Source organism: Medicago truncatula, chromosome 3 (genome assembly GCF_003473485.1).
Source record: "Medicago truncatula cultivar Jemalong A17 chromosome 3, MtrunA17r5.0-ANR, whole genome shotgun sequence".
NCBI classification, from domain to species: domain Eukaryota; kingdom Viridiplantae; phylum Streptophyta; class Magnoliopsida; order Fabales; family Fabaceae; genus Medicago; species Medicago truncatula.
Genome location: NC_053044.1, coordinates 24,176,141 through 24,200,101, shown reverse-complemented (window position 1 = coordinate 24,200,101; position 23,961 = coordinate 24,176,141). Strand labels below are relative to the sequence as shown.

Below are 23,961 nucleotides of genomic sequence, written 5' to 3'. Positions count from 1 at the left end.
TTAAAATTGTATAATAAACGATAATAATAGAATACTATAAGTTAGTTTGTGTAATTATTTCAACTAGCACTTACTAAAAAAGAAGAAAAACAATGAGATAATCTTATAAATGGTTGAAATATTAATATAACTTCACTCACAAATTAAAATGAATTTATTCGCCTTAAATATTTCATAAGTTCCCTTCATTAAATTCTCCGTAAATATAAAAAAAATGTATTGGGCATTTTTGTTAGATTGAAGTTTGGAAAAACTATTGTATTACTCTATGCTGGTTGTAATACTCTAAAGTACCTGAAGAGTAGTTGCAGTGACGGTCAATGATTTTATATCAGCAAACTCTATGAGCCAGCTTAATAGAAACAAAGGAGGCGAATCCCGATGAAATGAATCTACTTCTGCATGCATATCTACATGTTTAAGAGAAGAAATATCGCCCCCAGATATATTCTGATAAGGAGTACCATAAAAAGTAAAAGTACAAAGACTTGGAGCACGTAGATCAATTCCGTAATAGTAGTTTTTGTGATCATGCTGATACGGAGTTAAGTTGACAAGTGTCGCACTCAATATGCAAAGAGTTTGTGCCCCCCTTACAGCACAATTAGAAATGAGCAAACTATTCAACCTGTTAAAGGCAGAAAATGGCTCGGCATGGTCATTATCACCAACACAAAATGTGAAATGTTGTAGATGCAAGCTAGTTAATGCCGGCAAATCAAGAGAATCCGGAAACAGATTTTCATGATCTGAATGCATAGAAAGCTTAAGATAGGTTAATGCCGGCAGACTGAAACAGTTTGGAAACTGTGTTCTACGCTCTGCGTCAGAGTAAACAGAAAGCTTAAGATGTGTTAAACTCTAAAACGAATACAAGCTAGTCGGAATCAATGCAATGTCACTAGTGACATTAAGTCGTAATCGCTGGACATTGTGTTTAATAGCGTAATTCACAATCCTTTCAAGTATGTGAGGCTCTAAGGGACCAATATGGCGCTTAAAATCAAGAGCCTCTAATGTGATGGAGGAATCGCGAAGAGATAAAATCTTAGACACGAATTTGGTGAATATCTTGTAAGTTCTAAAGTCTCTACAATATAATCTAAGAGCTGGTAGACGTTTTCAGAGATTGGTATATCGTGTGGATAAAATGCAAGTTTGAACGGCGTTTTGGGCATTTAAAAAGGAGAGGATATGAAGGATAAGGTTTCTCCACGTTGTCTAGGATTTGAGCGGGAGGATATGTAGTGATGGACAAATCTACACAGTAGGTTAAGCATAAATCTCAAGCATTTAATATAACATATATTTAACTAGATTTTGTTTTTGAGAGAAATAATTAACTTAGATGATACATATGTATATATAAAGTTTTTTCCCATAAAAGTTTAGATTAACTGAGATGCATCTCATAGAAAATCAGAAAAAGAACCACCCGTCTCAAGGAGAATTTACACAATAAAACTTGGCTTAAATATGTGTCTATAGTTCCTGTAAATGGGTTTCGTTTGAATTTTCATCCTTGTACTTACTAATTCTTCCATTTTATCCAGTAATTATTAATCATTTGAGTTTTGGTCTTAATTACATCTGAATGCTTGCTTATGTGGCACGTAATTAATGACGTGTCAGTGATGTGACACAACGTGACTGGGAGAGGACCTCGATGACTCAACATTTTGTACATGAATGACCATTTTACCCTTAATGCATCCATACACATGAGAAAAGACCAAAACACCCTTGTCTTCTTTCTTCCTCATTCCCTCTTCTTCTTCCCTCTCTGTGATCTCTGTTTCACGATTTGGGAAAAAATTCAGATTAACGTTTTACTCATAGAGACCACAAGAAGAAAGTATATTGTTGTTCCTTTCTCTTTGATATCTATCAGCTTGAAAACATGAGGTACTTGGTGGGACCTTTTTTACTTCAATTGCCAACCTTCCATCTTCACGACCATTGTTATTGGGATTGTTTTGAAAAGTTTCTTTTTTGTTGATTTTTTCTTCTTGGTCGTGGGTTTTGATGTTTGAATCAAACATGTTTTGAAGGCTAAATCAATGGATTGAGAAGTAGGGACTTGCAATCCAGGATGGATTACAGTTGAAGCCATGACTGATGTTTGATCCAGATCAGGCTCCCTTTGTTGCGGCGGCGACGTCTCCGTTCGGGATGCGGGTTTCCGTGTTTGTTTCCGGCTTCGGTTGTTCCATGGTGGCAGCGCTTGTGAGGTGTTGTGTTTCATTTAGATTTTTGAAATTTCGGCACGTAGTAATAACAAGTTATGTACACAATGTTATGACCAGTGAGATGTCTCTCGCAAGAAGTCAAAACATCGTGACAATAGTAATCACAAATAATCAATATAATTAAAGGGTAAAGAAAATAACTCAGAATATTTGTTGACATAGTTCGGTGCAACTTCACCTACATCTGGGGGCTACCAAACCAGGAAGGAAATCCACTACAATAGTATCAATTTAAAGCATACATAAAAGCTTTCACCAACCTACTAACTTCTCACTTAATCACTACCCGTGGTATTTCTACCTAAGACTCTCACTAGTCCAAAATATGAGAACCCACTCACTTCCTCTTAGTCACAGACCAATGACCGTCCTTGAAATCCTTATCAAATATAGAGACACTCTCCTAGAAAAAGAATCAACTTGTGCTTAAAAGCTTAGATAGATTTAGAGTATTACAACTCAATTACAAAAGTCCAACTCTAATATCAAAGAGATATAAGAGTGGCTCACAAATAACAACGACAAACTAAAACCCTAGATGACTTTTTCAATTGCGTCTTCAATAGTGAATTAGGTCTTCTGTCTTTGTTTATATAGCCTGAACGCATAATAGGTGTGATGCGTAAGTCTTGGCTAAAGATTAGTTGAAATCTCGATATTTCAGCACAAGTTATTTGAAGAAGATCGGATGTTTCCTTAAATGTTGCAAAAACATTCTTAAGGACTAAGATATGCACAAACTGCCTTCCGCTGCTTCTAAAACCTCGCTAACTTGGTCAACTCTTCCCATGATACAAATCTTTAGATATTATATGAAAATATTCACGATTAAAAGCGAATCTCCAAGAAGCGGATCAAGGCACATTCTGATCTCGTGCCAGAATGTTAAGGCATTATGTCTGACATCTTGCTATAACTAAAGGTTTAACAAAATACAGCCAACATATGTCTAAAAACCCAACAATTTTGAAGTATATTGTTGCGCCGAATTTGTGATTATGTACAGATCCTGGTCGGTGCTTGTATATTGGTGGTGGTGGTGGCGGCAACGACGGTGGTGGTGGAGAAAGAGAAGAGGACGAGAGATTGAAGAAGAAGGTTAGATAGAAGAGGGAACTTTGGTGTTTTCTGATTCTATTAAGGGCAAAAAGGTCAATTTATGTGGTATTTGTTGACTCATCATGGTCTTGTACCAGTCAGTTTATGCCACGTCAATGCAACCTCAGTAATCGAATGTCACATCAGTAATCAAATGGGTTTAGGACCAAAACTCAAATGATTAATAATTGCAGGAAAAAAAAGGGAGGATTAGTAAGTACATGGACGAAAATTCAACTGAGCCCTATTTGCAGGGACTATAGACATATTTAAACCATAAAGTTAACATATAGTGAAGCCTTTAATAATGAATTAAATTTTTTAATTACATACATGATACATCATCATAATGCTTAAGTTACCAACGAGAGGTTTGGTCTAACGAAAGACATTAAATTAGCACATCGTGGCAGATGAAAGATGTATCCACATTTGTGTCTAACATATTTCAAATAGGATTATCTTCAATGGAATAAATTGTGGAAAACCAAAAAAAATATGTAAATTATCCAATAAATTTTAATTGATTTTAGCACAAATATAAATTGTTATCCTCGATCCACTTTTTTTACACTTGACCATGATTTTAAAACTCACAACTGATGATTAAAAAAATGATGAGGGAATGAAACAAATTCATATTGGACTTAAAGAGATTAAATAAAACTTTAAAGCGATGTGGAAATATAGATAAATAAGATGCCCTTTATTCAAAAAATAAATAATACAATACAAATAAAACTTCAACTTCTAAGTAGATAATAAAGACAATGAAAGGCCCGATAACACTAAGATTATGCCTAACTAAGTCACATACATGAAACTATGTTAAGCATGCGGGCTCCAATCGAAATTAATTTTTAACAACATGAAACAAAAAAAAAACATTAAAATAAATTGACACGGGCATCTTGAGACGGATCTAAGGGCTCTGATCAAAAGAATCAGGAGGGTCCATTTCCACCTCCTCCCCCTATATTGTTGAAGCCAAACAAATGAGGTTGCAACATAGGGTTCTGATAAAACTGTGCTGGAAGCATCTGAGCTTGTGGAGGATTTAGTTGATGATGGAGAGGCATGTTAAAGGATGAATTGCTTCCAACAAAAAACGGAAAGGTTTGAGTGGGAGCACCTTGGATTACAAGCCTATCAACATGATGATCAACAATTTTCTTAAGTTCATCTAGAGCCTTCTTGAATAATTCAAGTTGGGCCTGATTCATCCCATCAATGGGACCAGCCCACCAAAATTGAGTCTCGACCGTCTTACGCAAGTGGATCAACTCTTCAGCACGTTTCTTCTCGATGTCCAGTAGCTGGTTGGTTTGAGTCAGCTGAGTATTGAGCTCGCGCACGTTGGCGCTACGGTGAGCCTCAATGAATTGCATGGTACCATAGTTTTGGGGTGGGACCCGAGAGAGATAACGATCTATGACCGCATCAAGATTGGGGTGGCCAAATGAAAATACCTTCTCTCCAGGTGAGAAAACAATGAGAGCAACATCTGCACCGCATAGGGTGCAAAGCTCACTGGCTTTCTTGAAGAGCCCACTACGGCGCTTCGAGAAAGTCACTTGCAAGTTGCTCTCGTTGCTAATTTTTTTGATCTCAATCTTTTGGCGACCTCGACTTTTCCTTCCACTTGACATGGTTGAAGCACAAAAAGAGAGAAAAGAAAAGGGTGGGTGAGTATGTTTGTAAATTTTGGCTAAGAAATGGTACATTGGAATTGGGTGTGAATGAGTCCTTTTATAGACAAATTTTGTGAGTACATTTCCGCTCAAATTTTGTGAGTGTATTTTCAAGACGCGGTTCTTTTTCAAACGTCGTGTCTTTTCATTACATTAAAATATTTGCTGGATTGAGAGATTATCATGAAATCTCTTTTTACATGGCTTATATGGAAGATAATTCAATTTTTTTTTTTAAATTATTCTTTTTCCAATTATATATACTTTACCGTATTCAACAATTGTTAGATAAATTGTACCTGGACAATTCAAAGAATTTGAAATAATTATGTTCATATTACTTTATATATTTTAAAATTAAAACGAAAGCCTAGTACAATGATAAGAATGATGATGTTGTACATAGTTGTAGTATCCATTGTAGTCTGTCTTTTTTTACCTGACGTAAAAATAAAAAGACAGTATACTAAGTGATACGATAAATATGAATTGTCAAACAATTAAAATTATTATTTTTAAAATACGAATTGCGATTATTATTATTTTTGTTCTATTTTTTAAAATGAAAAAATTATTATTGATATCGCATGAGATTCAAACCACAAAAGGATTGAAAATAACCCATAAAAAGACCACTGTTAGGTTATTGAATAGAAGAGTAAATATTAATTTGAAAACTCCATGATTTTTTATTTATTTATATTTTGTATTAAAGGGGACAAACCTTACTAATTCGGTCAATACTAATTCGGTCAATTTTCAATTGGTGCTAATTCTTTGATCGTGGATTCCAATTGTTGCTTATTGTTGCTTCGCTACTGTTCGGTAGGAATTGCTGTCAGGAATTATAATTAAAGGATTTTTTTCCTTCAAAGGGACGCGCGCAAGAGTTAGGGTTCCGTCAGCTGCTTTAATTCTCCTGTAAGGATTTCCGGCAAGGTTCTCCCTTTACTGTTTTTTTATCAGCATCAGTTTCTTTGATCAATTGCGCGCCATTCTTTTGAATCGCATATACATTGCTGCTGTGATTTTCCTCACTGTACTGTGTCGAACAGAATTCGTATTCACTGGTACTGATTCTTAAAATTGGGGTCACGCAACCGCGTTAGTGACTCGGTGCATTACAAAGGTTAAACCACACGTGTATCAATACTAGGACTGGTCTTGGTGGTTCAATTTCAGTTTACAGATGGCATACGCGTGCCAATGGCCGTGTGTTAAGGGACTAGAAGATTGTCGGAAAGTGTTAAGGGCTCGATTGACTCTTAACAAAGGGGACAAACCTTACTCTGCACGTGATCTCAGTATTAAAATTGGAAAAATTTGGAAGACAACGGCAAGTTGGAAAATGGTGCCTCTTGGTAAGGGGTATTATGACTTTCACTTTGACTCAACGGAGGACTTAAAAAAAATATGGGCAGTAGGAACTGTAAATCTTAAGCCTAGTTTGTTGAGATTTTCACAATGGACCAAGGACTTTGGATACGTTTGGTAGAATTACCGCAAGAATATTGGCGGGAGAGGACCTTGAAGGAAATTGCAAGTGCGGACACCTATTGATATTGATGGACCAACTAGAAATCGTATTTTTGGTCATTATGCTCGCATTTTGGTGGACATTGATTTATCGAAGAAAGCATATGATGAGATTCTTGTTGAATGCGATGGTTTTGCGTTAATGGTGGAAATCCAATATGAGCGGAGACCTCTGTTTTGCCATCATTGTTACTCCATTGGTCATAATATCAATACTTGCAAATGGTTAAATCCGCAAGCCGCCAAGGATAAAGAAAATCGAGGGAAACAACAGGTTAAAGATAATGTGGCTGCGTCCCCTAAGGCACCACAAAGCAAGGATATGGGTCCTTCTACTCGGCCATTGAAGGTAAAGGGACGTGGGTTTCGTTTGTTAGTTCTACAGTTACTACCACTACCAGGATGACAGTCCCAGTTACCCAGACAACACCGGCTACACCAATTCCGGTCAACACATATACTCAATCAATTCTGGTTTCTTTACCTGCAGTATCAATATCAGACATATCATCAAAGTCGTTCAGTTTTCCGCTTCATAATGTTTTTTACAGAATTGATCGTATTTCGACTGATGAGTCAGATAGGCCTACACCTGTGTTGGAGAAGGTTGTTTCCCATGTAGCGCACGATGACGTGCAACCTGTAGAAGCGGGAAGGTCTCAACAGACATCGCGGGAGGTGGTGGAGAACCCCATGGTGTCTGTTGTTACCAACTCGCCTCTGGATGGTGTGAGACACAATCCTGTGAACTCGAGGGAGCTGGTGGAGAGTCCCAACGGTTCCATTGAGCGTGTCACACACTCATCCCCTCTTGGGAGTGAGGACGCACGACCTGACGGAGTGGAACAGACAACTCAGATATCATTGGAGGAGTTGGAGATACCCACAGTCGATGAGGTTTCTGATCCGCTTCAGGATGATGTGGAGCTTGATCATGTGAGCCCACGAGAGCTGGTGGAGAGTCCCACGGGTGCTCCTGAGAATGTTTCAAGATCATTCATTGATTAACATGTTGACATGCATGAGTTAGAGGCTGACCTACAGGGCCATCACGTGAATTTGGACATTGTTACTACTGAAAATTCTATGATGCTCGAATTGGTAATTATGATGCTCTTGCTGGTCCACATGGTATGTCTACGAACAAAACACAAGAGGTTGGTACATTACAAAGACAAGAGGTACATCCTAGCAAGAACATTCAACATGGTTTAGATCTGTAGGAAATAGTCCGAGAGTATGATATGCTCAATCAGCAGTTGAAGCTGCAGCTGACGCATCTGCAGGAGTTATGTCGGTTCTTACAAGAAATCAGAAGCAGAAACTGAAGGTCCAACATGTTCTTTCAAAGAAGCCTTCTAAAACCCGTGCACGGGGTGACAATAAATCCACTGATCAATGAATTGTCTCTATTGGAATATTAGAGGAAACAGTTGCGCAGATAGGTTGGCTTCTATGGGTCACTCCAGTGTTGGTGTAGTTTGGCTAGACACTTTTCCTATTGATTTAAGGCTTGATTTCTATAGGGATAGATGTGGACTTCCAAATTACAGATTCCCATGATCTGTTTTTTTGTTGTTTTTTTATTGTTTCTTCTGTTTATTTTCTGTTTCCTTCTCTTTTTGTTTTTTGAGGGTTTTGGTCTAGTCCCCCCTCCTTTTGTAATTATTTTTCCCCTTTTTTATTAAAATTTTTAGAGCGTGGCGACATAGGATGGAGGTCTCTCAGGGCGCCAACCTAGTTGGAATGTCGATGATGCCTCTTGATGTCTGTCTACGTTCCTTGCTTATCAATAAAAAAAAATTAAACATTTCATTACTAATTAATATTATATTTTTTAAAAATATATGTTATTTATTTTTTTCAAAATATATATATATATATATATATATATATATATATATATATGTTATTTATTGTATTTGTCATTTCTTACCTTGTTTCCAAATCTTTTCATAATTCTTTTTCTTATAATAGTGACCGAATGGTATATAAGTTTGAATACTAAATAAAAAGGGAAGTTTAATTTGTCAAAACTTATCAGATTCATGGTTAATTACTAAGTTTCCAGAGGGTGACTCTTCAGTGTTAGTAGTAATCAGTTTATCAACCATATTTGTTTGAACATATTTCTCAACAGTTCTAGGGTTTTCTTGATTCATAGAATCAGAGATGAGTCTTTCAGAAGTTTTGATAGAACTGACAAATTTAGACATCTTAGGATCAAGATCAGAACTAGTAACACTATGATTGACATTATCAGTACCTAAAGAATCATCATGCTGACTAGTCATGTCATTTACGGAGTTATCAGCTTTGGTCTTGCTAGTTGGAATATCAGGAGACGCTGAGGGAGTTGTTGAGTATCTTACACATGAGGGATTAACCCTTTTTACAATAGGATTCATTGTCTTATTTTTGATAGGAACACGACCGAGAACAGATGATACATCAATATTTTTGGCAACTTCAGAAGAAGCATCATTAGTATTTGAGAGAGTACCCTGATCCTGTTGAGAGGTTTGTGTTGTGTTTTCAAGACTATGAGTTGAATCAGATGCTCCTAACATCTTGAATTTTTGATCTTTTACAAAAATCATGTTGAGGTTTGATGGGTAGAAATGATTTACTGGAGATTGAAGTGAGAAGAAGTTATGAGGAATGTCAATCGGTTTGTAAGGAGAGAGAATGTGTAAAAGCTGAATGGGAGATTGATGAAGTGTTGGTAGAAGATTATGAGATGTTTCTAATAGTTTTTCTAAAACAGCGTGCACCAGTAAATGGAGGGAAGAGAAAATGTTTGTTGCACGCTTAAACTGTAATTGCTACAGTTTAAATATATAAATTTCCCGAACTATCCCTGATGTATTTGTTGAGATAATATTAATAAATCCCTATTTTAAGTTTGGCTTAATTGCACTTTTCCCCCCTATCTTTTGCCAATTGTGCGATTTTGCACCCCTTTTTTTTTTTGAGCGATTTTGCACCCCATCTTTTTGCCCCCTTTCTGATTTTGCACCCCATCTTTGTGTTCAATTGCACTTTTGCCCCTTATCATTTTGCTAATTGTGCGATTTTGCACCCTCACTTATATTTTTTGAGCGATTTTGCACCCTATCTTTTGCCCATTTTCCCCTCTTTTAATGATGATTTTGAACAAAACACAGTTGGCAAAAGATAGGGTGCAAAATCGCTCAAAAAAAAAGAGGGGGTGCAAAATCGCACAATTAACAAAAGATAGGGGGGAAAGGTGCAATTAAGCCTTTAAGTTTTAAAGATGAAAAAATATATTTAGATTTTATTTTATAAATGAATTCTGATATTATTGTATTTAACATCTTTGTGTGAGTATTTTTTAGTTGCAAAAACATATTCTTAAAAGGATACAATAACTTTTTTGAAGGAAAAAGGATAAAATAACTTGTTCCCTAAAAATATTTGAGCTTAAGAAATAAAGGATAAAATGCAATTGTTAAATTTGGATAAAACTTGCCCAAACAAGTGTAACACGTTGGCACACACAAGTTCAATACAATAAGTGGTTTTGGTTTTTGGTTTTTATTGTTTCCTATGGGTGGACAATCGGACGGTTCGGTCGGATTTTGGTTGAAAAATCCAAATCCGAGTGACAGAATGAAACTCAATCCCGTCCGTTTACTTAGACGGTTAGCTCGGATGACGGGTTTTTTGGTTTACAGTTCGAGCGGTTCGGTTTCGTCGGATTTCAGGACCTCAAAAAAGAAACACATAAGCTTCAAAAAACATAAGGAAAAAAAAACCTGAAGCCAGAAGTTTAAATCTTTCATTTTACCAGATGTGTGTATGAGATAGAACAGAGATGAAGAATGTGTGTAGAGATGAAGGTGGAGTTGGTCTAATGATTTAATTGGAAGCAGACTCTAACATGCATTCATTCTTGTTTTGAAGATGAGGAGACAAAATAAAAAATTGAACTGGAAGCAAAAGAGAGACACTCATACTGATGATGAACAAGAGAAGAGACTATATAAATTATTCATTTTTATTGTTTCTTATTATTCGTTGAACTGATGTTGGTATTGATTGCACGTTACTATTGAATAGGTGCGGAAGACTAGCTAGAAAATATAATTTTTTAATGACTTGGATAAAGTGCATGTGACTTCCAAGACAAAAATGATGTGACAATACTCTGAGACTGAGTCAAGCATCTTAAGCCAATTTGAATTGAGTACTCAGTCGGTTTACGGTTTTCGCTGGGTTTGATTTGCACACCCGTAACCGACCGTATGGGTCCATTAAAAACCGAATTTAATAGCCCGTTTAAATCGTTATATCCGCTTGAACCGAGCCGAACGCCAATAGGCCTTCCGATTCAGACGGTTTGGGTCGGATGACACATTTTTGTCCAGCCATAGTCTCCTATACCATTTACTATCCAATCAACCAAAGCAAAGCAAGTGCAAACAAAACCCTCCTTTTAGCCGTAAATGGAACAAAGAGAAAAATGGATGGTAGCTTGCAATTGACATATATTTGTACCTTCTCCACCCAAAATTCTACACGTGGAAATGAAAATGAGTTGTATGGCCTTAAGGATCAAAAGGAATTGCAAGGATAAACATCTTGCATGTACACGTGAGAAAGCAAGAAAGCACATGTGGGACCTTCTCAATCTTTGCAGCATATGAGTAAGAAGGAAAGAAAGAGCTGTTGTGTGTTGGTTCATTTGTACACATGTGGGACCATGACATTTTGGATTGAAATTGGAATCACACATTAGTGAACAAAAAAGGCCAATCAAAGGATAAATTCACACACTTACATATGCACCTCTTGGCCTATAAATATTGAAGCTCTTGTAAAGAAAGAGGTACTGAATTTTGAGAAAGATATAAGCATGCATCAAAGCAAAAATCACAAAAGCTCTCTCTCATTTTTATTCTTAAGTTTTAGTTTTTCTAAAATTGCTCTTTTGGTTTGAGCTATTTTTAGTTAAACAAAATTATTTTAATTTGGTCCAAGTAAGAATTTATTTCTTATTGGATTGTAAAGGCTTGTTGATAACAAGTGTGTAAAAGAAAAGGTAGATTTACTCGGTTGCAGATAAGATCAAGAAGATCTAGCAAAAGGTGAAAGTTACTCATTTGTGAAAGAAGATTAAGATGACAAAAGAGGAGTTGTTGTTAAGTTTATAAAAACATAACTACCTAATGGATAATCTCACACTTGTGTGGGGAGTGGAAGTAGCCGGTGTTTGGCAAACCACGATAACCTTTATGTGTCATCTCTCTCTCTCTCTCTCTCTCTCTCTCTCTCTCTCTCTCTCTCTCTCTCTCTCTTTAATTTATTGTCACACTTCACAATTATTATTGTTATTATTTCTTTACTAACAAACTAATCATGATTTTTAAATTAGAAGAAAATTTTTATCAGGAAAAAGTTAAACAAGTCACAATTCAAACCCCCCTTTCTTGTGAAAATATTTTACTTCAGTCTTGACTCGATCAGTACTTGTCGTCTTCAAGAATATGCTTCCAGCTTGCTCCGTTGGAGTTTCCTTCTCATGAGTAGTGATCGTCACCTCAGTTGTCTTTCTAATAGAACGAGGAAAAATGTGAGACAGTGTTTTCTTACCGATTTTAAAGGAATGCTGAATTATGTTGATAACCATCAGTTTCTTGTAATCTAAAGTCACAACATCCTGCTTGACATTGTTATATCCCTTAATGCTTCTATAGTCAGTTTTATAGGACCAAAAAGTGGTGGTCCATAGAGATTTTTTTTTCTTGGGATGAGAGCTTACGTTCATCAGGTTTTCAATTCTTCTTTGACGTCTTTGATAGATATTTTCAAGAACGAGCATATTTCTGTCAAAGTATCTTGATTCACGAAGCACTTGAGAACCTGCTCCCTTTTCAGCATGCATATTATGATGCTCTTTATAAGGGTCTGGACAATGTTTGCCAATTATTGAGATGATCTGATTTTCTTTCCTTAGTGCTGACATGAATTCACAAGCCTCACAAACTTGAAATTCTTCTCTAGGTTTCCACAAGTAGCGATCATCTTTTGATCTCTGTCCTATCATTTTAACACTATTTTCAGCATTAATGACTAAACATTCTAACTTGTTGAATATGACTTTTACTCCTTGGTCACACAGTTGACTGATGTTGATCAGATTAGATGTGAGTCCTTTAACATACATGACTTGATCAAGATTAGGATACTTTGAACATCTTAACTTTCCAATCCCTTTGATTTGACCTCTACCTCCATAACCAAAAGTTACAAAGCCAGTTGGGCAAGGGCAAATGTCTTCCAGGTAGTGTTTGTTCCCAGTCATGTGTCTGGAACGTCCATTATCAACCAGACATTTTTGAGTTAAGGTGAACAACATGGCAGATCTTATTGTCTTTTGGCTTCCTATGTTTGGTATTCAGGTGATAGGACTCAGGTGACTGATGTTGTTCCGGGTGGCCATACAAATCATAGTAGTAGGGTCTAGTGTGACCATTTCTGCCGTAGTGGTGACACCTCCAGGGCTGAGGTTTTGCTTTGCCTTGTTTTTTGATAGAATGATCTGGATGTTTGAACATTATGCCTGACATAGTGTTCTTACTCTGAGAAGAATTACGTCTATTTGAGGACTCACCTTGTTCAATCACAGGTTTAGGGATAAGTCATGTTTTTGTAAAAATCTCAACCTACTTTTTAACAAGATGGATGTCACTTTTTGCGTTATTGCTAGTCATTTCGGTAGGTATATCCAAGTTTTCTAATTGCTAGGTTAAGGATGTTACCTCATTTTGTAATTCAGATACAGTTGACAGAAGTCTTTTATTCTCCCTTTTTGCTACTTCTTGACATGAGTAGGACATTCTGACTTGAAATGTCCATACCCTTCACATCTAAAGCACTGAGGACCTTTTCCTTGAATAGGTAGGTCCTCTATGTTAGCCTTTCTCTAAGGTTCATTGATTTTTTCGATGTCAGGAGAGACGTCTCTAACATTTTGTCGTCTACCTTTATCAAACTTTTTCAGGATGTTGTTGAACTGTTTGCTGAGTAGCACTGCAACCTCTACTATTTCTTCATCAGTCTCTAGTTCATAATATTTTGATCACCACTCGCGTTTGACAAAAAGGCAATGCTTTTGTTTTTCTTTTCAGATTGATCACTAATAGCCATTTCAAAGGTTTGAAGTGACCCAATTAGCTCTTCTACTCTCATGTTTGTAATATCTTGAGCTATTCAATGGCAATTACCTTCATATCAAACCATTTTGGAAGGGACCTGAGAATTTTTCTCACTAGTTTCTCCTAAGCCATTTTCTCCCTAAGAGCATTAGAGGCATTTGCAAGTTCAAGGATGTTCATATGAAATTCTTGAATTGATTCATCATCTTTCATTTTCAGACCTTCAAACTTTGTGGTGATCAGCTGTAGCTTTGACATCTTGACTTTTGATGTTCCTTCATGTGTTGTTCTTAAAATGTTCCAGGCATCTTTAGCCATAGTGCAGTTGTTGATCAACCTGAACATATTTTTGTCAACCCCATTAAACAAGGAATTCAGGGCTTTGTTGTTACCAAGAGCCAGATCATCTTCCTCTTTTGACCATTTGATACGTTCTCAAAATGATCTAATTCATGTGTTAGTTTAGGCATGTTTGATGAGTTGTTTTACAAATTATTGATGGAAAAGCTTCAATTATGTGCCTTAATGCCATTTATGCTTTGCATGCCTTAATTTACCCTTTTGTGCAGGAAAATACAAGCAAGGAGCAAGAATTTCCAAAAGTTCACAAGAAAGTTGATATTAGCGAAAATGTCACAGGGAGTTTCGCCATCAGCGAAGCTGGGGGAGAAGTCAGAAGCAGGACTTCAAGAAATTCGCCATTAGCGAAAATGTCGCTATTGGCGAAAAGCTCACAGGGAGTTTCGCTATCAGCGTAGTTGGAGGCGAACTCAGGAGGATCAAGTGGATAAGGGCCACGCGGAGCAACTCCATTGGTGCAGAGGCATATTTCACACATTTCGCTAATAGCGAAATGTTTAGCTATTAGCAAAATTTCGCAGAAGTGGCCCATATAAATAGTTTTATCTTCTCCTTCCAACCATTCTTTTACATTGTCTTTTACATTTTTCTGGTTTTAGAGAGAGGTTAGGGCATTTTCTAGAGAGAGAAACACAAAGCAAGGTAGTTAGGAGTAGATTCAAGCCAAGATTTGTTGAGACATCATGGATCTTGTCGTGGAATCTTCATCTTCTCTTCATCATTTGCAAACAAGCTATTATGTAATCTTTTGATCATTTAATATAGGCTTAATTGCCTTTTTGGTCCCTTAACTATTTAATTAGTATCGGTTTGATCCTCTAACTAAAATTTGATTTATTTTGGTCCTTTAAGTTTCTCTCTGTTACTTCTTTTAGTCCTTTCCGTTAGTTTTATTAAAAAAAAGTTAGGATTTGTACAAGTGTCATTTTGTCATTGGCTGAAATTTGTATTCATAAAATTCTGGAAAATAGGAACAACACCATCAAGAACAACAACTTCCTTGCTTTGTGGTTCACCATCAGTGATGTTCTCTTCATATTCTTTCATTCTCCCATCACTTTCAAACAAGTCAAACACAACAACAAAGCAACACCAACACCAACATCACCACCTCCCTATGTTCCATCTCTTCTCAAAAACAACGATAGCACAATCCAGACAAACAACAACACAACCAAAATCAAACTTCAATAACAATAGCAGCCGAAAATTTAACGACCAAAATCAAACTTCCTTGCTTTGTTGTTATTATTGCTTTTATTGTTTTATTGAGATTCAAAATGATATGAACATATACTTTTGAATCTAGAAATAGAATAACAATATATCTTAAGGTATCACTCTAGACATGGATGTTAATATTTGATAATCACTTTTAATCTAGGACTCAATGCTTTTGGGTAATTTAATCGGTTGGGAAATCATCGATTAAACTATCCAATCGACTTTGTGATCGTTTAAATGTTTGGGAAATCGATGTTGAAACGATCCCTTAGAAATAACGATATCATTTGGACACGAATGATATTGTCGAGTGATTGTGATAATATCGTTTAAAAAGCTAGAATCCGTTAATCGATCGAGAGATTGCAGTTGTTACGCTTGGTTGATGTCTCCGACCGCAAGCGAAATAGCCCTATCTCTTCTCGTTTTGCTTTTATGTCGAATAGGAAAATAGTTTTACACAAACAAACAATTTATACCCAAACACTATGTGATAAATATTGTGAAAATGCTTATGAAATACGCAACTCCCTACAGAAACGATCCTATTATACTTACGTGTAAATAGTTTTATGAGATGTAAAAATCCTACATCACCATTCTTCTTCAGGTTTTAGTTCGGAGGTGTCTTTTCCATCCTTGTCTTTGACACATGGATGATCACATCCCTTGATAACGGCCTTCCAAGTCTTGATGTCAATACACTTGAGGAATGTTATCATGCGTACTTTCCAATAGTCAGTTAGATCCATCCAAAATAGATGGTCTATTGACTTGACCTCCTTCCTTTTCCATGGTACCGGAAGATATCTTCCCTATAACTCACCCAGAAACAGAATAGGGTGTCTGCTCTGATGCCAATTAAAATTATGTACACAATGTTATGACCAGTCATATGTCTCGTAAGAACTCAGAACATCGTGACAACAGTAATCACATATATAATCAATATAATTAAAGGATAAAAAGAGAATAACTCAGATTATTTGTTGACCCACTCTGGTGCAACTTCACCTACATCTGGGGGTTACCAAGTCAGGAAGGAAAGCCACTATAGTAGTATCAATTCGAAGCATACATAAAAGTTTTCACCAGCCTGCTAACTTCTCACTTAATCACTACCCGTGGTATTTCTACCTAAGACTCTCACAAGTCCTAAATATGAGAACCCACTCACTTCCTCTTAGTCACAGACCAGTGGCCGTCCTTGAAATCCTTATTAAATATGGAGACATTCTGCTAGAAAAATAATCAACTCATGCTTAAAAGCTTAAAGAGATTCAGAGTATTACAACTCAATTACAAAAGTCCAACTCTAAAATCAAAGAGATATAAGAGTGTCTCACAAATAACAACGACAGACTAAAACCCTAGATGGCTCTTTTCAATTGCGGCTTCAGTAGTGAATTAGGTCTCCTGTCTTTGTTTATATAGCCTGAATGTAGAATAGGTGTGATGTTTCTTGACTAAAGATTAGCTGAAATATCGATATTTCAACATAAGTTATTTGAAGCAGATCAGATGTTTCCTTAAATGTTGCAACAACATTCTTAAGGACTAAGATAAGCACAAACCATCTTCCTCTGCTTCTAGAACCTCCCTAACTTGGTCAACTCTTCCCATGATACAAATCTTTAGATATTATATGAAAATATTCATGATTAAAAGAGAATCTCCAAGAAGCGGATCAAGAGACGTTCTGATGTCGTACCAGCATTTTAAGACATTATGTCTAACACCTAGCTATAAATAAAGAGTTACCAAAATACAACCAACATATGTCTAAAAACCCAACAATTTTGAAGTATACTGTTGCGCCGAATTTGTGGTGATGTACAGATCCTTATCGGCGCTTGTGTGTTGGTGGCGGTGGTGCGGGTGGTGGTGGAGAAAGAGAAGAGGACGAGAGATTGAAGAAGAAGATTAGATAGAAGAGGGAACTTTGGTGATTTCTGATTCTATTAAGGGAAAAAAGGTCAATTTATGTGGTATTTGTTGACTCATCATGGTCTTTTACCAGTCAGTTTATGCCACATCATTTCCACCTCAGTAATCAAATGTCACATCAGTAATCAAATGGGTTTAGGACCAAAGCTCAAATGATTAATACTTGCAAGAAAAAGATGGGAGGATTAGTAAGTATAGGGGCGAAAATTCAACTGAGCCCTATTTGCAGGGACTATAGACATATTTCGGCCATAAGGTTTACATATAGTGAAGCCTTTAACAATGAATTAAATTTTTTAATTACATACATCATCATAATGGTTAAATTACCAACGAGAGGTTTGGTTTAACGAAAGACATTAAATTAGTACATCGGGGCAGCTGAAAGATGTATTCACATTTGTGTCTAACATATCCCAAATAGGATTATCTTCAATGGAATAAATTGTGGAAAACCAAAAAAAATATGTAAATTATCCAATAAATTTTAATTGATTTTAGCACAAATATAAATTGTTATCCCATGATCCACTTTTTTTTACCCTTGATCATGATTTTAAAACTCACAACTGATGATTAAAAAATGACGAGGGAATGAAACAAATTCATATTGGACTTAAAGAGATTAAATAAAATTTTGAAGCGATATGGAAATATAAATAAATAAGATGCCCTTTATTTAAATAATCAATAATACAATACAAATAAAACTTCAACTTCTAAGTTGATAACAAAGACAATGAAAGGCCCGATAACACTAAGATTATGCCTAACCAAGTCATATACATGAAACTAGGTTAAGCATGCAGGCTCTAATCGAAATTAATTTAAAACAACATGAAACAAAACAATCCGGAGGCGGATCTAAGGGCATCTTAAGGCGGAGCTAAGGGCTCGGATCAAAAGAATCCGGAGGGTCCGTATCCACCTCCTCCCCCCATATTGTTGAAGCCAAACAAATGTGGTTGCAACATAGGGTTTTGATAAAACTCTGCTGGAAGCATCTGAGCTTGTGGAGGATTTGGTGTATGATGGAGAGGCATGTTAGAGGATGAACTGTTTCCAACAAAAAACGGAAAGGTTTGAGTGGGAGCACCCTGGATTACAAGCCTACCAGCATGATGATCAACAATTTTCTTAAGCTCATTTAGAGCCTTCATGAATAATCCAAGTTGGGCCCGATTCATCCCATCAATGGGACCAGCCCACCAAAATTGAGTCTCGGCCGTTGAGCAAGTGGCTCAGCTCTTCAGCACGTTTCTTCTCGATGTCCAGTAGCTGGTTGATTTGAGTCAGCTGAGTATTGAGCTCGCGCACGTTGGCGCTTCGGTGAGCCTCAATAAATTGCATGGTACCATTGTTTTGGGGTGGGACCCGAGAGAGATAACGATCTATGACCGTATCAACATTGGGGTGGCCAAAGGAAAATACCTTCTCTCCAGGTGAGAAAACAACGAGAGCAACATCTGCACCACAGAGGGTGCAAAGCTCACTGGCTTTCTTGAAGAGACCACTACGGCGCTTCGAGAAAGTCACTTGCAAGTTGCTCTCGTTGCTCATTTTTTTCATCTCAATCTTTTGGCGACCTCGGCTTTTCCTTCCACTTGACATGGTTGAAGCACAAAAAGAGAGAAAAGAAATGGGTGGGTGAGTAAGTTTGTAAATTCTGACTAAGAAATGGTATATTTCAATTGGGTGTGAATGAGTCCTTTTATAGACAAGTTTTATGAGTATATTTCCGCTCAAATTTTATGAGTGTATTTTCAAGACGCGGTTCTTTTTCAAACGTCGTGTCTTTTCATTACATTAAAATATTTGTTGCATTGAGAGATTATCATGAAATCTCTTTTACATGGCTTATATGGAAGATAATTCAATTTTTTTTTAAATTATTGTTTTTCCAATTATATATACTTTACCGTATTCAACAATTGTTAGATAAATTGTACCTGGACAATTCCAAGAATTTGAAATAATTATGTTCATATTACTTTATATATTTTAAAATTAAAAAGAAAGTCTAGTACAATGATAAGAATGATGATGTTGTACATAGTTGTAGTATCAATTTTAGTCTATCTTTTTTTACTTGACGTAAATATAAAAAGGCAATAAACTAAGTAATACGATAAATATGAATTAGCGGATATTTAAAATTATTATTTATGTTTATAAATAAAAATGTTTCTTGAGATGGAAAATATTATATAGCTATTATGAATTTTCTTAAAAATGAAATCAAATCATTTAATTTTTACTATCAAATCAACGGCCAACGGTAACATACGAATTGCGATTATTATTTTTTTGTTCTATTTTTAAAAATGGAAAAATTATTATTGATATCGCATGAGATTAGAACCACAAAAGGACTGAAAATAACCCATAAAAACACTACTATTAGGTTATTGAATAGAAGAGTAGATATTAATTTGAAATTTCCATGATTTTATTTATTTATTTTTTTATTAAACATTTCACTACTAATTAATATTATATTTTCTAAAAATATATATTATTTATTTTTGTCGAATATATATATATATATATATATATATATATATATATATATGTTATTTGTTTTTTGAAGAATATATATGTTATTTATTGTATGTGTCATTTCTTACCTCGTTTCCAAATCTTTTTATAATTTTTTTTGTTTATAATAGGGACCGAATGGTATATAAGTTTGAATTCTAAGTTAAAAGTGAAGTTTAATTTGTCTCATAGACGGGTGTAAAATGACAATTATTGTTGAGTAATTAATAATAATTTCCATCTTCCTCGATTCTTTTAAGAATAATTTGAATCTACTTATCACTTTTAAAAAATATTATTTAAATTACAATGAAATAAATCAAAACTATGACACATCTAAAAATTATTTTAATTAATTATAATATATTATAATTTAAAAGGAAAAGTATAATTTTGAAATAAATAAATTATTTAAAGTAATAATTATCTCTAATTTTATTTATTTTGATAATAAAATCATCTTGAATTCACTACATTTCGTGTATGGTAATATTTATTTTTGAAGGAATTGTGTGTATGGTAATTGGTATGTATACTCTGGAAATAATTAAATACTGTTGTTTTTCTATCACTTAGTACCAAATGCCAGCTAAACCCAGGCTTTGATTTGTTAAGATTCATGTATACAATTTTCAAACAATTTTTTTTACATAAATAAAAAATTATGCTTAATTCTCTATTGAACCTAGCTAGTGGATCCGTTTGTCAAATAAAAATTTCTGGTTCTACCTTTCATAAAAATTTTGGTTCTCATTTTGTTTTTATTTAATAAAAGCAGAAAATGAGGTATCTTGTTCTCATAAAATCACATTCTAATTATCTAAGTAACTATAATTAGTAGACAATATTGTGGGAAAAATATAAAATAAATAGAAAATAAGCCTGTTTTTGGAGGAGTTAACTAAATTAATAGACCTCCAATAATACACACGTCAAATTTTACATTTACTTTCTAAGTTTTATGTTATCCTCCCTTATATCATAAATTTTTGAGTTTTAACTATCTAGAATATAGGAAAAGTTTGCTTCAAGGGCGAAGTTCAAATCTTTTCAATGACAATTGTAAAATGACTATAATATGACTATATTTAATAATAATTTTCCTCTTCCTAAATTCTTTATTAAATAGTTTGAATTTGGTTGTCGCTTTTATAAAATAGTATGCAACAAATTAAAATTATGATATGCCTAAAAATATATTACCTTGGTTAATTAAATAAAATATAATATAATTTAAATGGTAAAAGTATAAATTTTTAAATAAATTAATTTTCTAAAGTAATAGTTATCCTTAATTTAATTTATTATGATAAAAAATTATAATTAACTTATTACATTACATGTAGGGCAATTGGTTTATTTATTTTTGAAAATAATTAAATACAGCTCATTATTGTTTATTTATCATTTAAGGGCCAACTAACCCCCAAACCTTGATTTGTTAAGATTAAAGATTCATGTATGTAATTTTCAATACAAATGATTTTTTTATAAATAAATAAGGGTTAATAGGTCTTTACCCCCTGTAATATAGATTATTTTTTGTTTTTCCCCTTGTAAAATCATTTTTTTGATTTACCCCCCTGTAATTTTTTTTTGTTTTGATTTACCCCCCAAACGAAAATTTCTAGAAAAAAAAAAGTAAAATTGGTTTTTGTTTGGCCTATTAGGGGGGTAAATCAAAACAAAACAAAAAAAATTACAGGGGGGTAAATCAAAAAAATAATTTTACAGGGGGAAAATCAAAAATGACATATATTACAGGGGTGTAAAGACCTATTAACCCAATAAATAATTGTTCCTAATTTGTTTTTGAACCTTACCTAATAGTTAATCAGTTTTTCAAATAAAAAAAAAATGCACCAATCTAACATGTACTAGTCAAATTAATGATACTCGTCCCTAAAAAAATAAAAATGATACTCTATAATCCACTTTTTTTTTGTTAAAAATTGAGAATACACAAATCCAAATTAGATTGGGCTACAATGGAATCATTATAATGACTACAATGGAATGCAAATTATCATTCTGCTTTTCTATTATTCTTAAGAAGTAAATTTATTTTATCATATTTGATTATAACTGTTTTTTAATATACCAAAATTTAATAAATATTTAATTAATTTTACTTCTGCTCTAAAAAAACTAATATAATTTCTATTGTAGTTGAATTATTCTTCTTCTTCTTCTTATTATTATTATTATTATTATTATTATTATTATTATTATTATTATTATTATTATTATTATTATTATTATTATTATTATTATTATTATAGTTTTATGTAATAATATTCTTTTTAATCATGTTTTTTGAATATATTTTTATGCTAATTTTTTCCTTGAGAGTTTGTTCTCATATTGAGGATTGTCAAGTAATCTTACGGTTAGTAAGTGTCAGATTAGACTGATTCGATATACATTTGTTTACGGTCTCTTGTAATAAGACTTTTTCTTGTTTATTTTATTAAATGTTTGAAGTAATTTGGTTAAGTTGTCTAGGACAACCAGTTTCACAAAGCAACTTTTTTTGCATAGACTTGATTCAATCGAAATTATAAAATTAAGAATTAAATTATTTATGCGACCTGTTATAGCCGGTCAAAAAACAAACACAAATTGTTTAGCTATTTACATGTGATGATAAATATGTGTTAATTATTAAGTGTTTTCATGTGGGTAATAACGATATTAAAAGACATTCATTCTTTGACAGACTTATTTTTTTGAAGGAATTATTTGACAGACTTATTAGCAATGTTTAATCATTACGGTAAAAACACCATATGCAGTTAATTCATCCAATCAGAAAATTATGAAATAATAGTGTGTTTGGTATCTTGTTTAGTCTTTTAATTTAAAAATATGAATATGTGCATGTGCAATATAGATGCACATGTGTAATATAAATATGTGTATGTGCAATGTAAAAAACCATTGCAACATTTGATATTAATGATTTTAAACGAAGAGGAATGCTAGCAACATTCACTTTTAAACACTCATTCTATTTATCTCATAACTAGAGCTTCTTCTATCTCTCTCATAGCCAAAGCTCACTCTTCCTCTTCTCCAAACCCATTTTCAATATTCCCATCACAAACCCAGACTCTCCCCCTCTATCTGGTCACTGCAAAGTACATCCCATAAACTTTAAGAAGGCAATTTGTTTCTTCCATGGTGTTGTTGATGCCATTTATTTGAATAAACTCAGTCTTGAACCATGCACTCAAAATCTCTTTTTCCAAATTTATGTTTAAGTTTATGTTCAAAATCTTATATGTGCACGTTTCATCTCATGAAAGGTATGATTAGCTTTTGAATGCTACATGTTTATGGTTTTTTCTATTACTTGTATTAGTTTCGTCGATAGTGTTGTTGATGTCGCTTATTTGAATAAACTCAGTCTTGAACCATGCACTCAAAATCTCCTTTTGCAAATTTATGTTCAAGTTTATGTTGCTTATATTGTATATGTTAGTGTTTCATCTTATTTGTGCACTTTTCATCTTATGTTAACAGTTCATGGTAATGTTGGTCCAGAGATTGACAGAGGTGTTAGGAGCCACTTGATTAACATGTGAAACTTTCACATGGAGTAAGACATATGCTATGTGAGTTGTTCTTAAGTCATGGAGACAACTGAAACTCCAACAAGCAAATCAACTGAAAAAAGGCTAGTTGCGAGTTTGGAAGGGCTAGATTCAATTAATATTGAGGGTGGAGAAATTTCTGCAACTAAAGAGTAAAAAATGGTTTGCTTGAAGATTAAGGATTTGAAGAGAACAAGCCAACAAACTTGGATGGTGTGATATATGTGGTGCCTATGTTCTACTCCTTTATTTGCTTATACTTATTTGTCGTGTTTTGTATTTTTCTCTGTAATATGAACTAAGAACTATCATTGTTAGCCACTTTTGCATCTAAGTTTCATGTATGTTGTGCACTCTTTTAGTATTCATCTACGACTTGCATGAATAGTCAATCTTAGTTGGATGAATTTATTGTTTGTGCATGTTAACATTTCTCAAAAGTATCCTTATTACCCTTTATGATTTGATACACTTTTGTTCCATTAAATTCATATTTTGATGTCCAAACTGTTTGCAAGATATCAACATACAAATATGAACA

The 23,961-nt window shown here is 34.2% G+C and overlaps 2 protein-coding genes across 2 annotated transcripts; both read right to left on the bottom strand.

The window, feature by feature from the left end:
- Nucleotides 1-4,291: 4,291 nt before the first annotated feature.
- LOC25488970 (agamous-like MADS-box protein AGL62) lies at nt 4,292-4,996 on the bottom strand. Its single transcript, XM_013604369.1, has one exon. The coding sequence runs from the start codon at nt 4,994-4,996 to the stop codon at nt 4,292-4,294; it is 705 nt and encodes a 234-aa protein (XP_013459823.1).
- Nucleotides 4,997-18,477: 13,481 nt separating this feature from the next.
- LOC25488967 (agamous-like MADS-box protein AGL62) lies at nt 18,478-18,897 on the bottom strand. Its single transcript, XM_024778826.1, has one exon. The coding sequence runs from the start codon at nt 18,895-18,897 to the stop codon at nt 18,478-18,480; it is 420 nt and encodes a 139-aa protein (XP_024634594.1).
- Nucleotides 18,898-23,961: the final 5,064 nt, after the last annotated feature.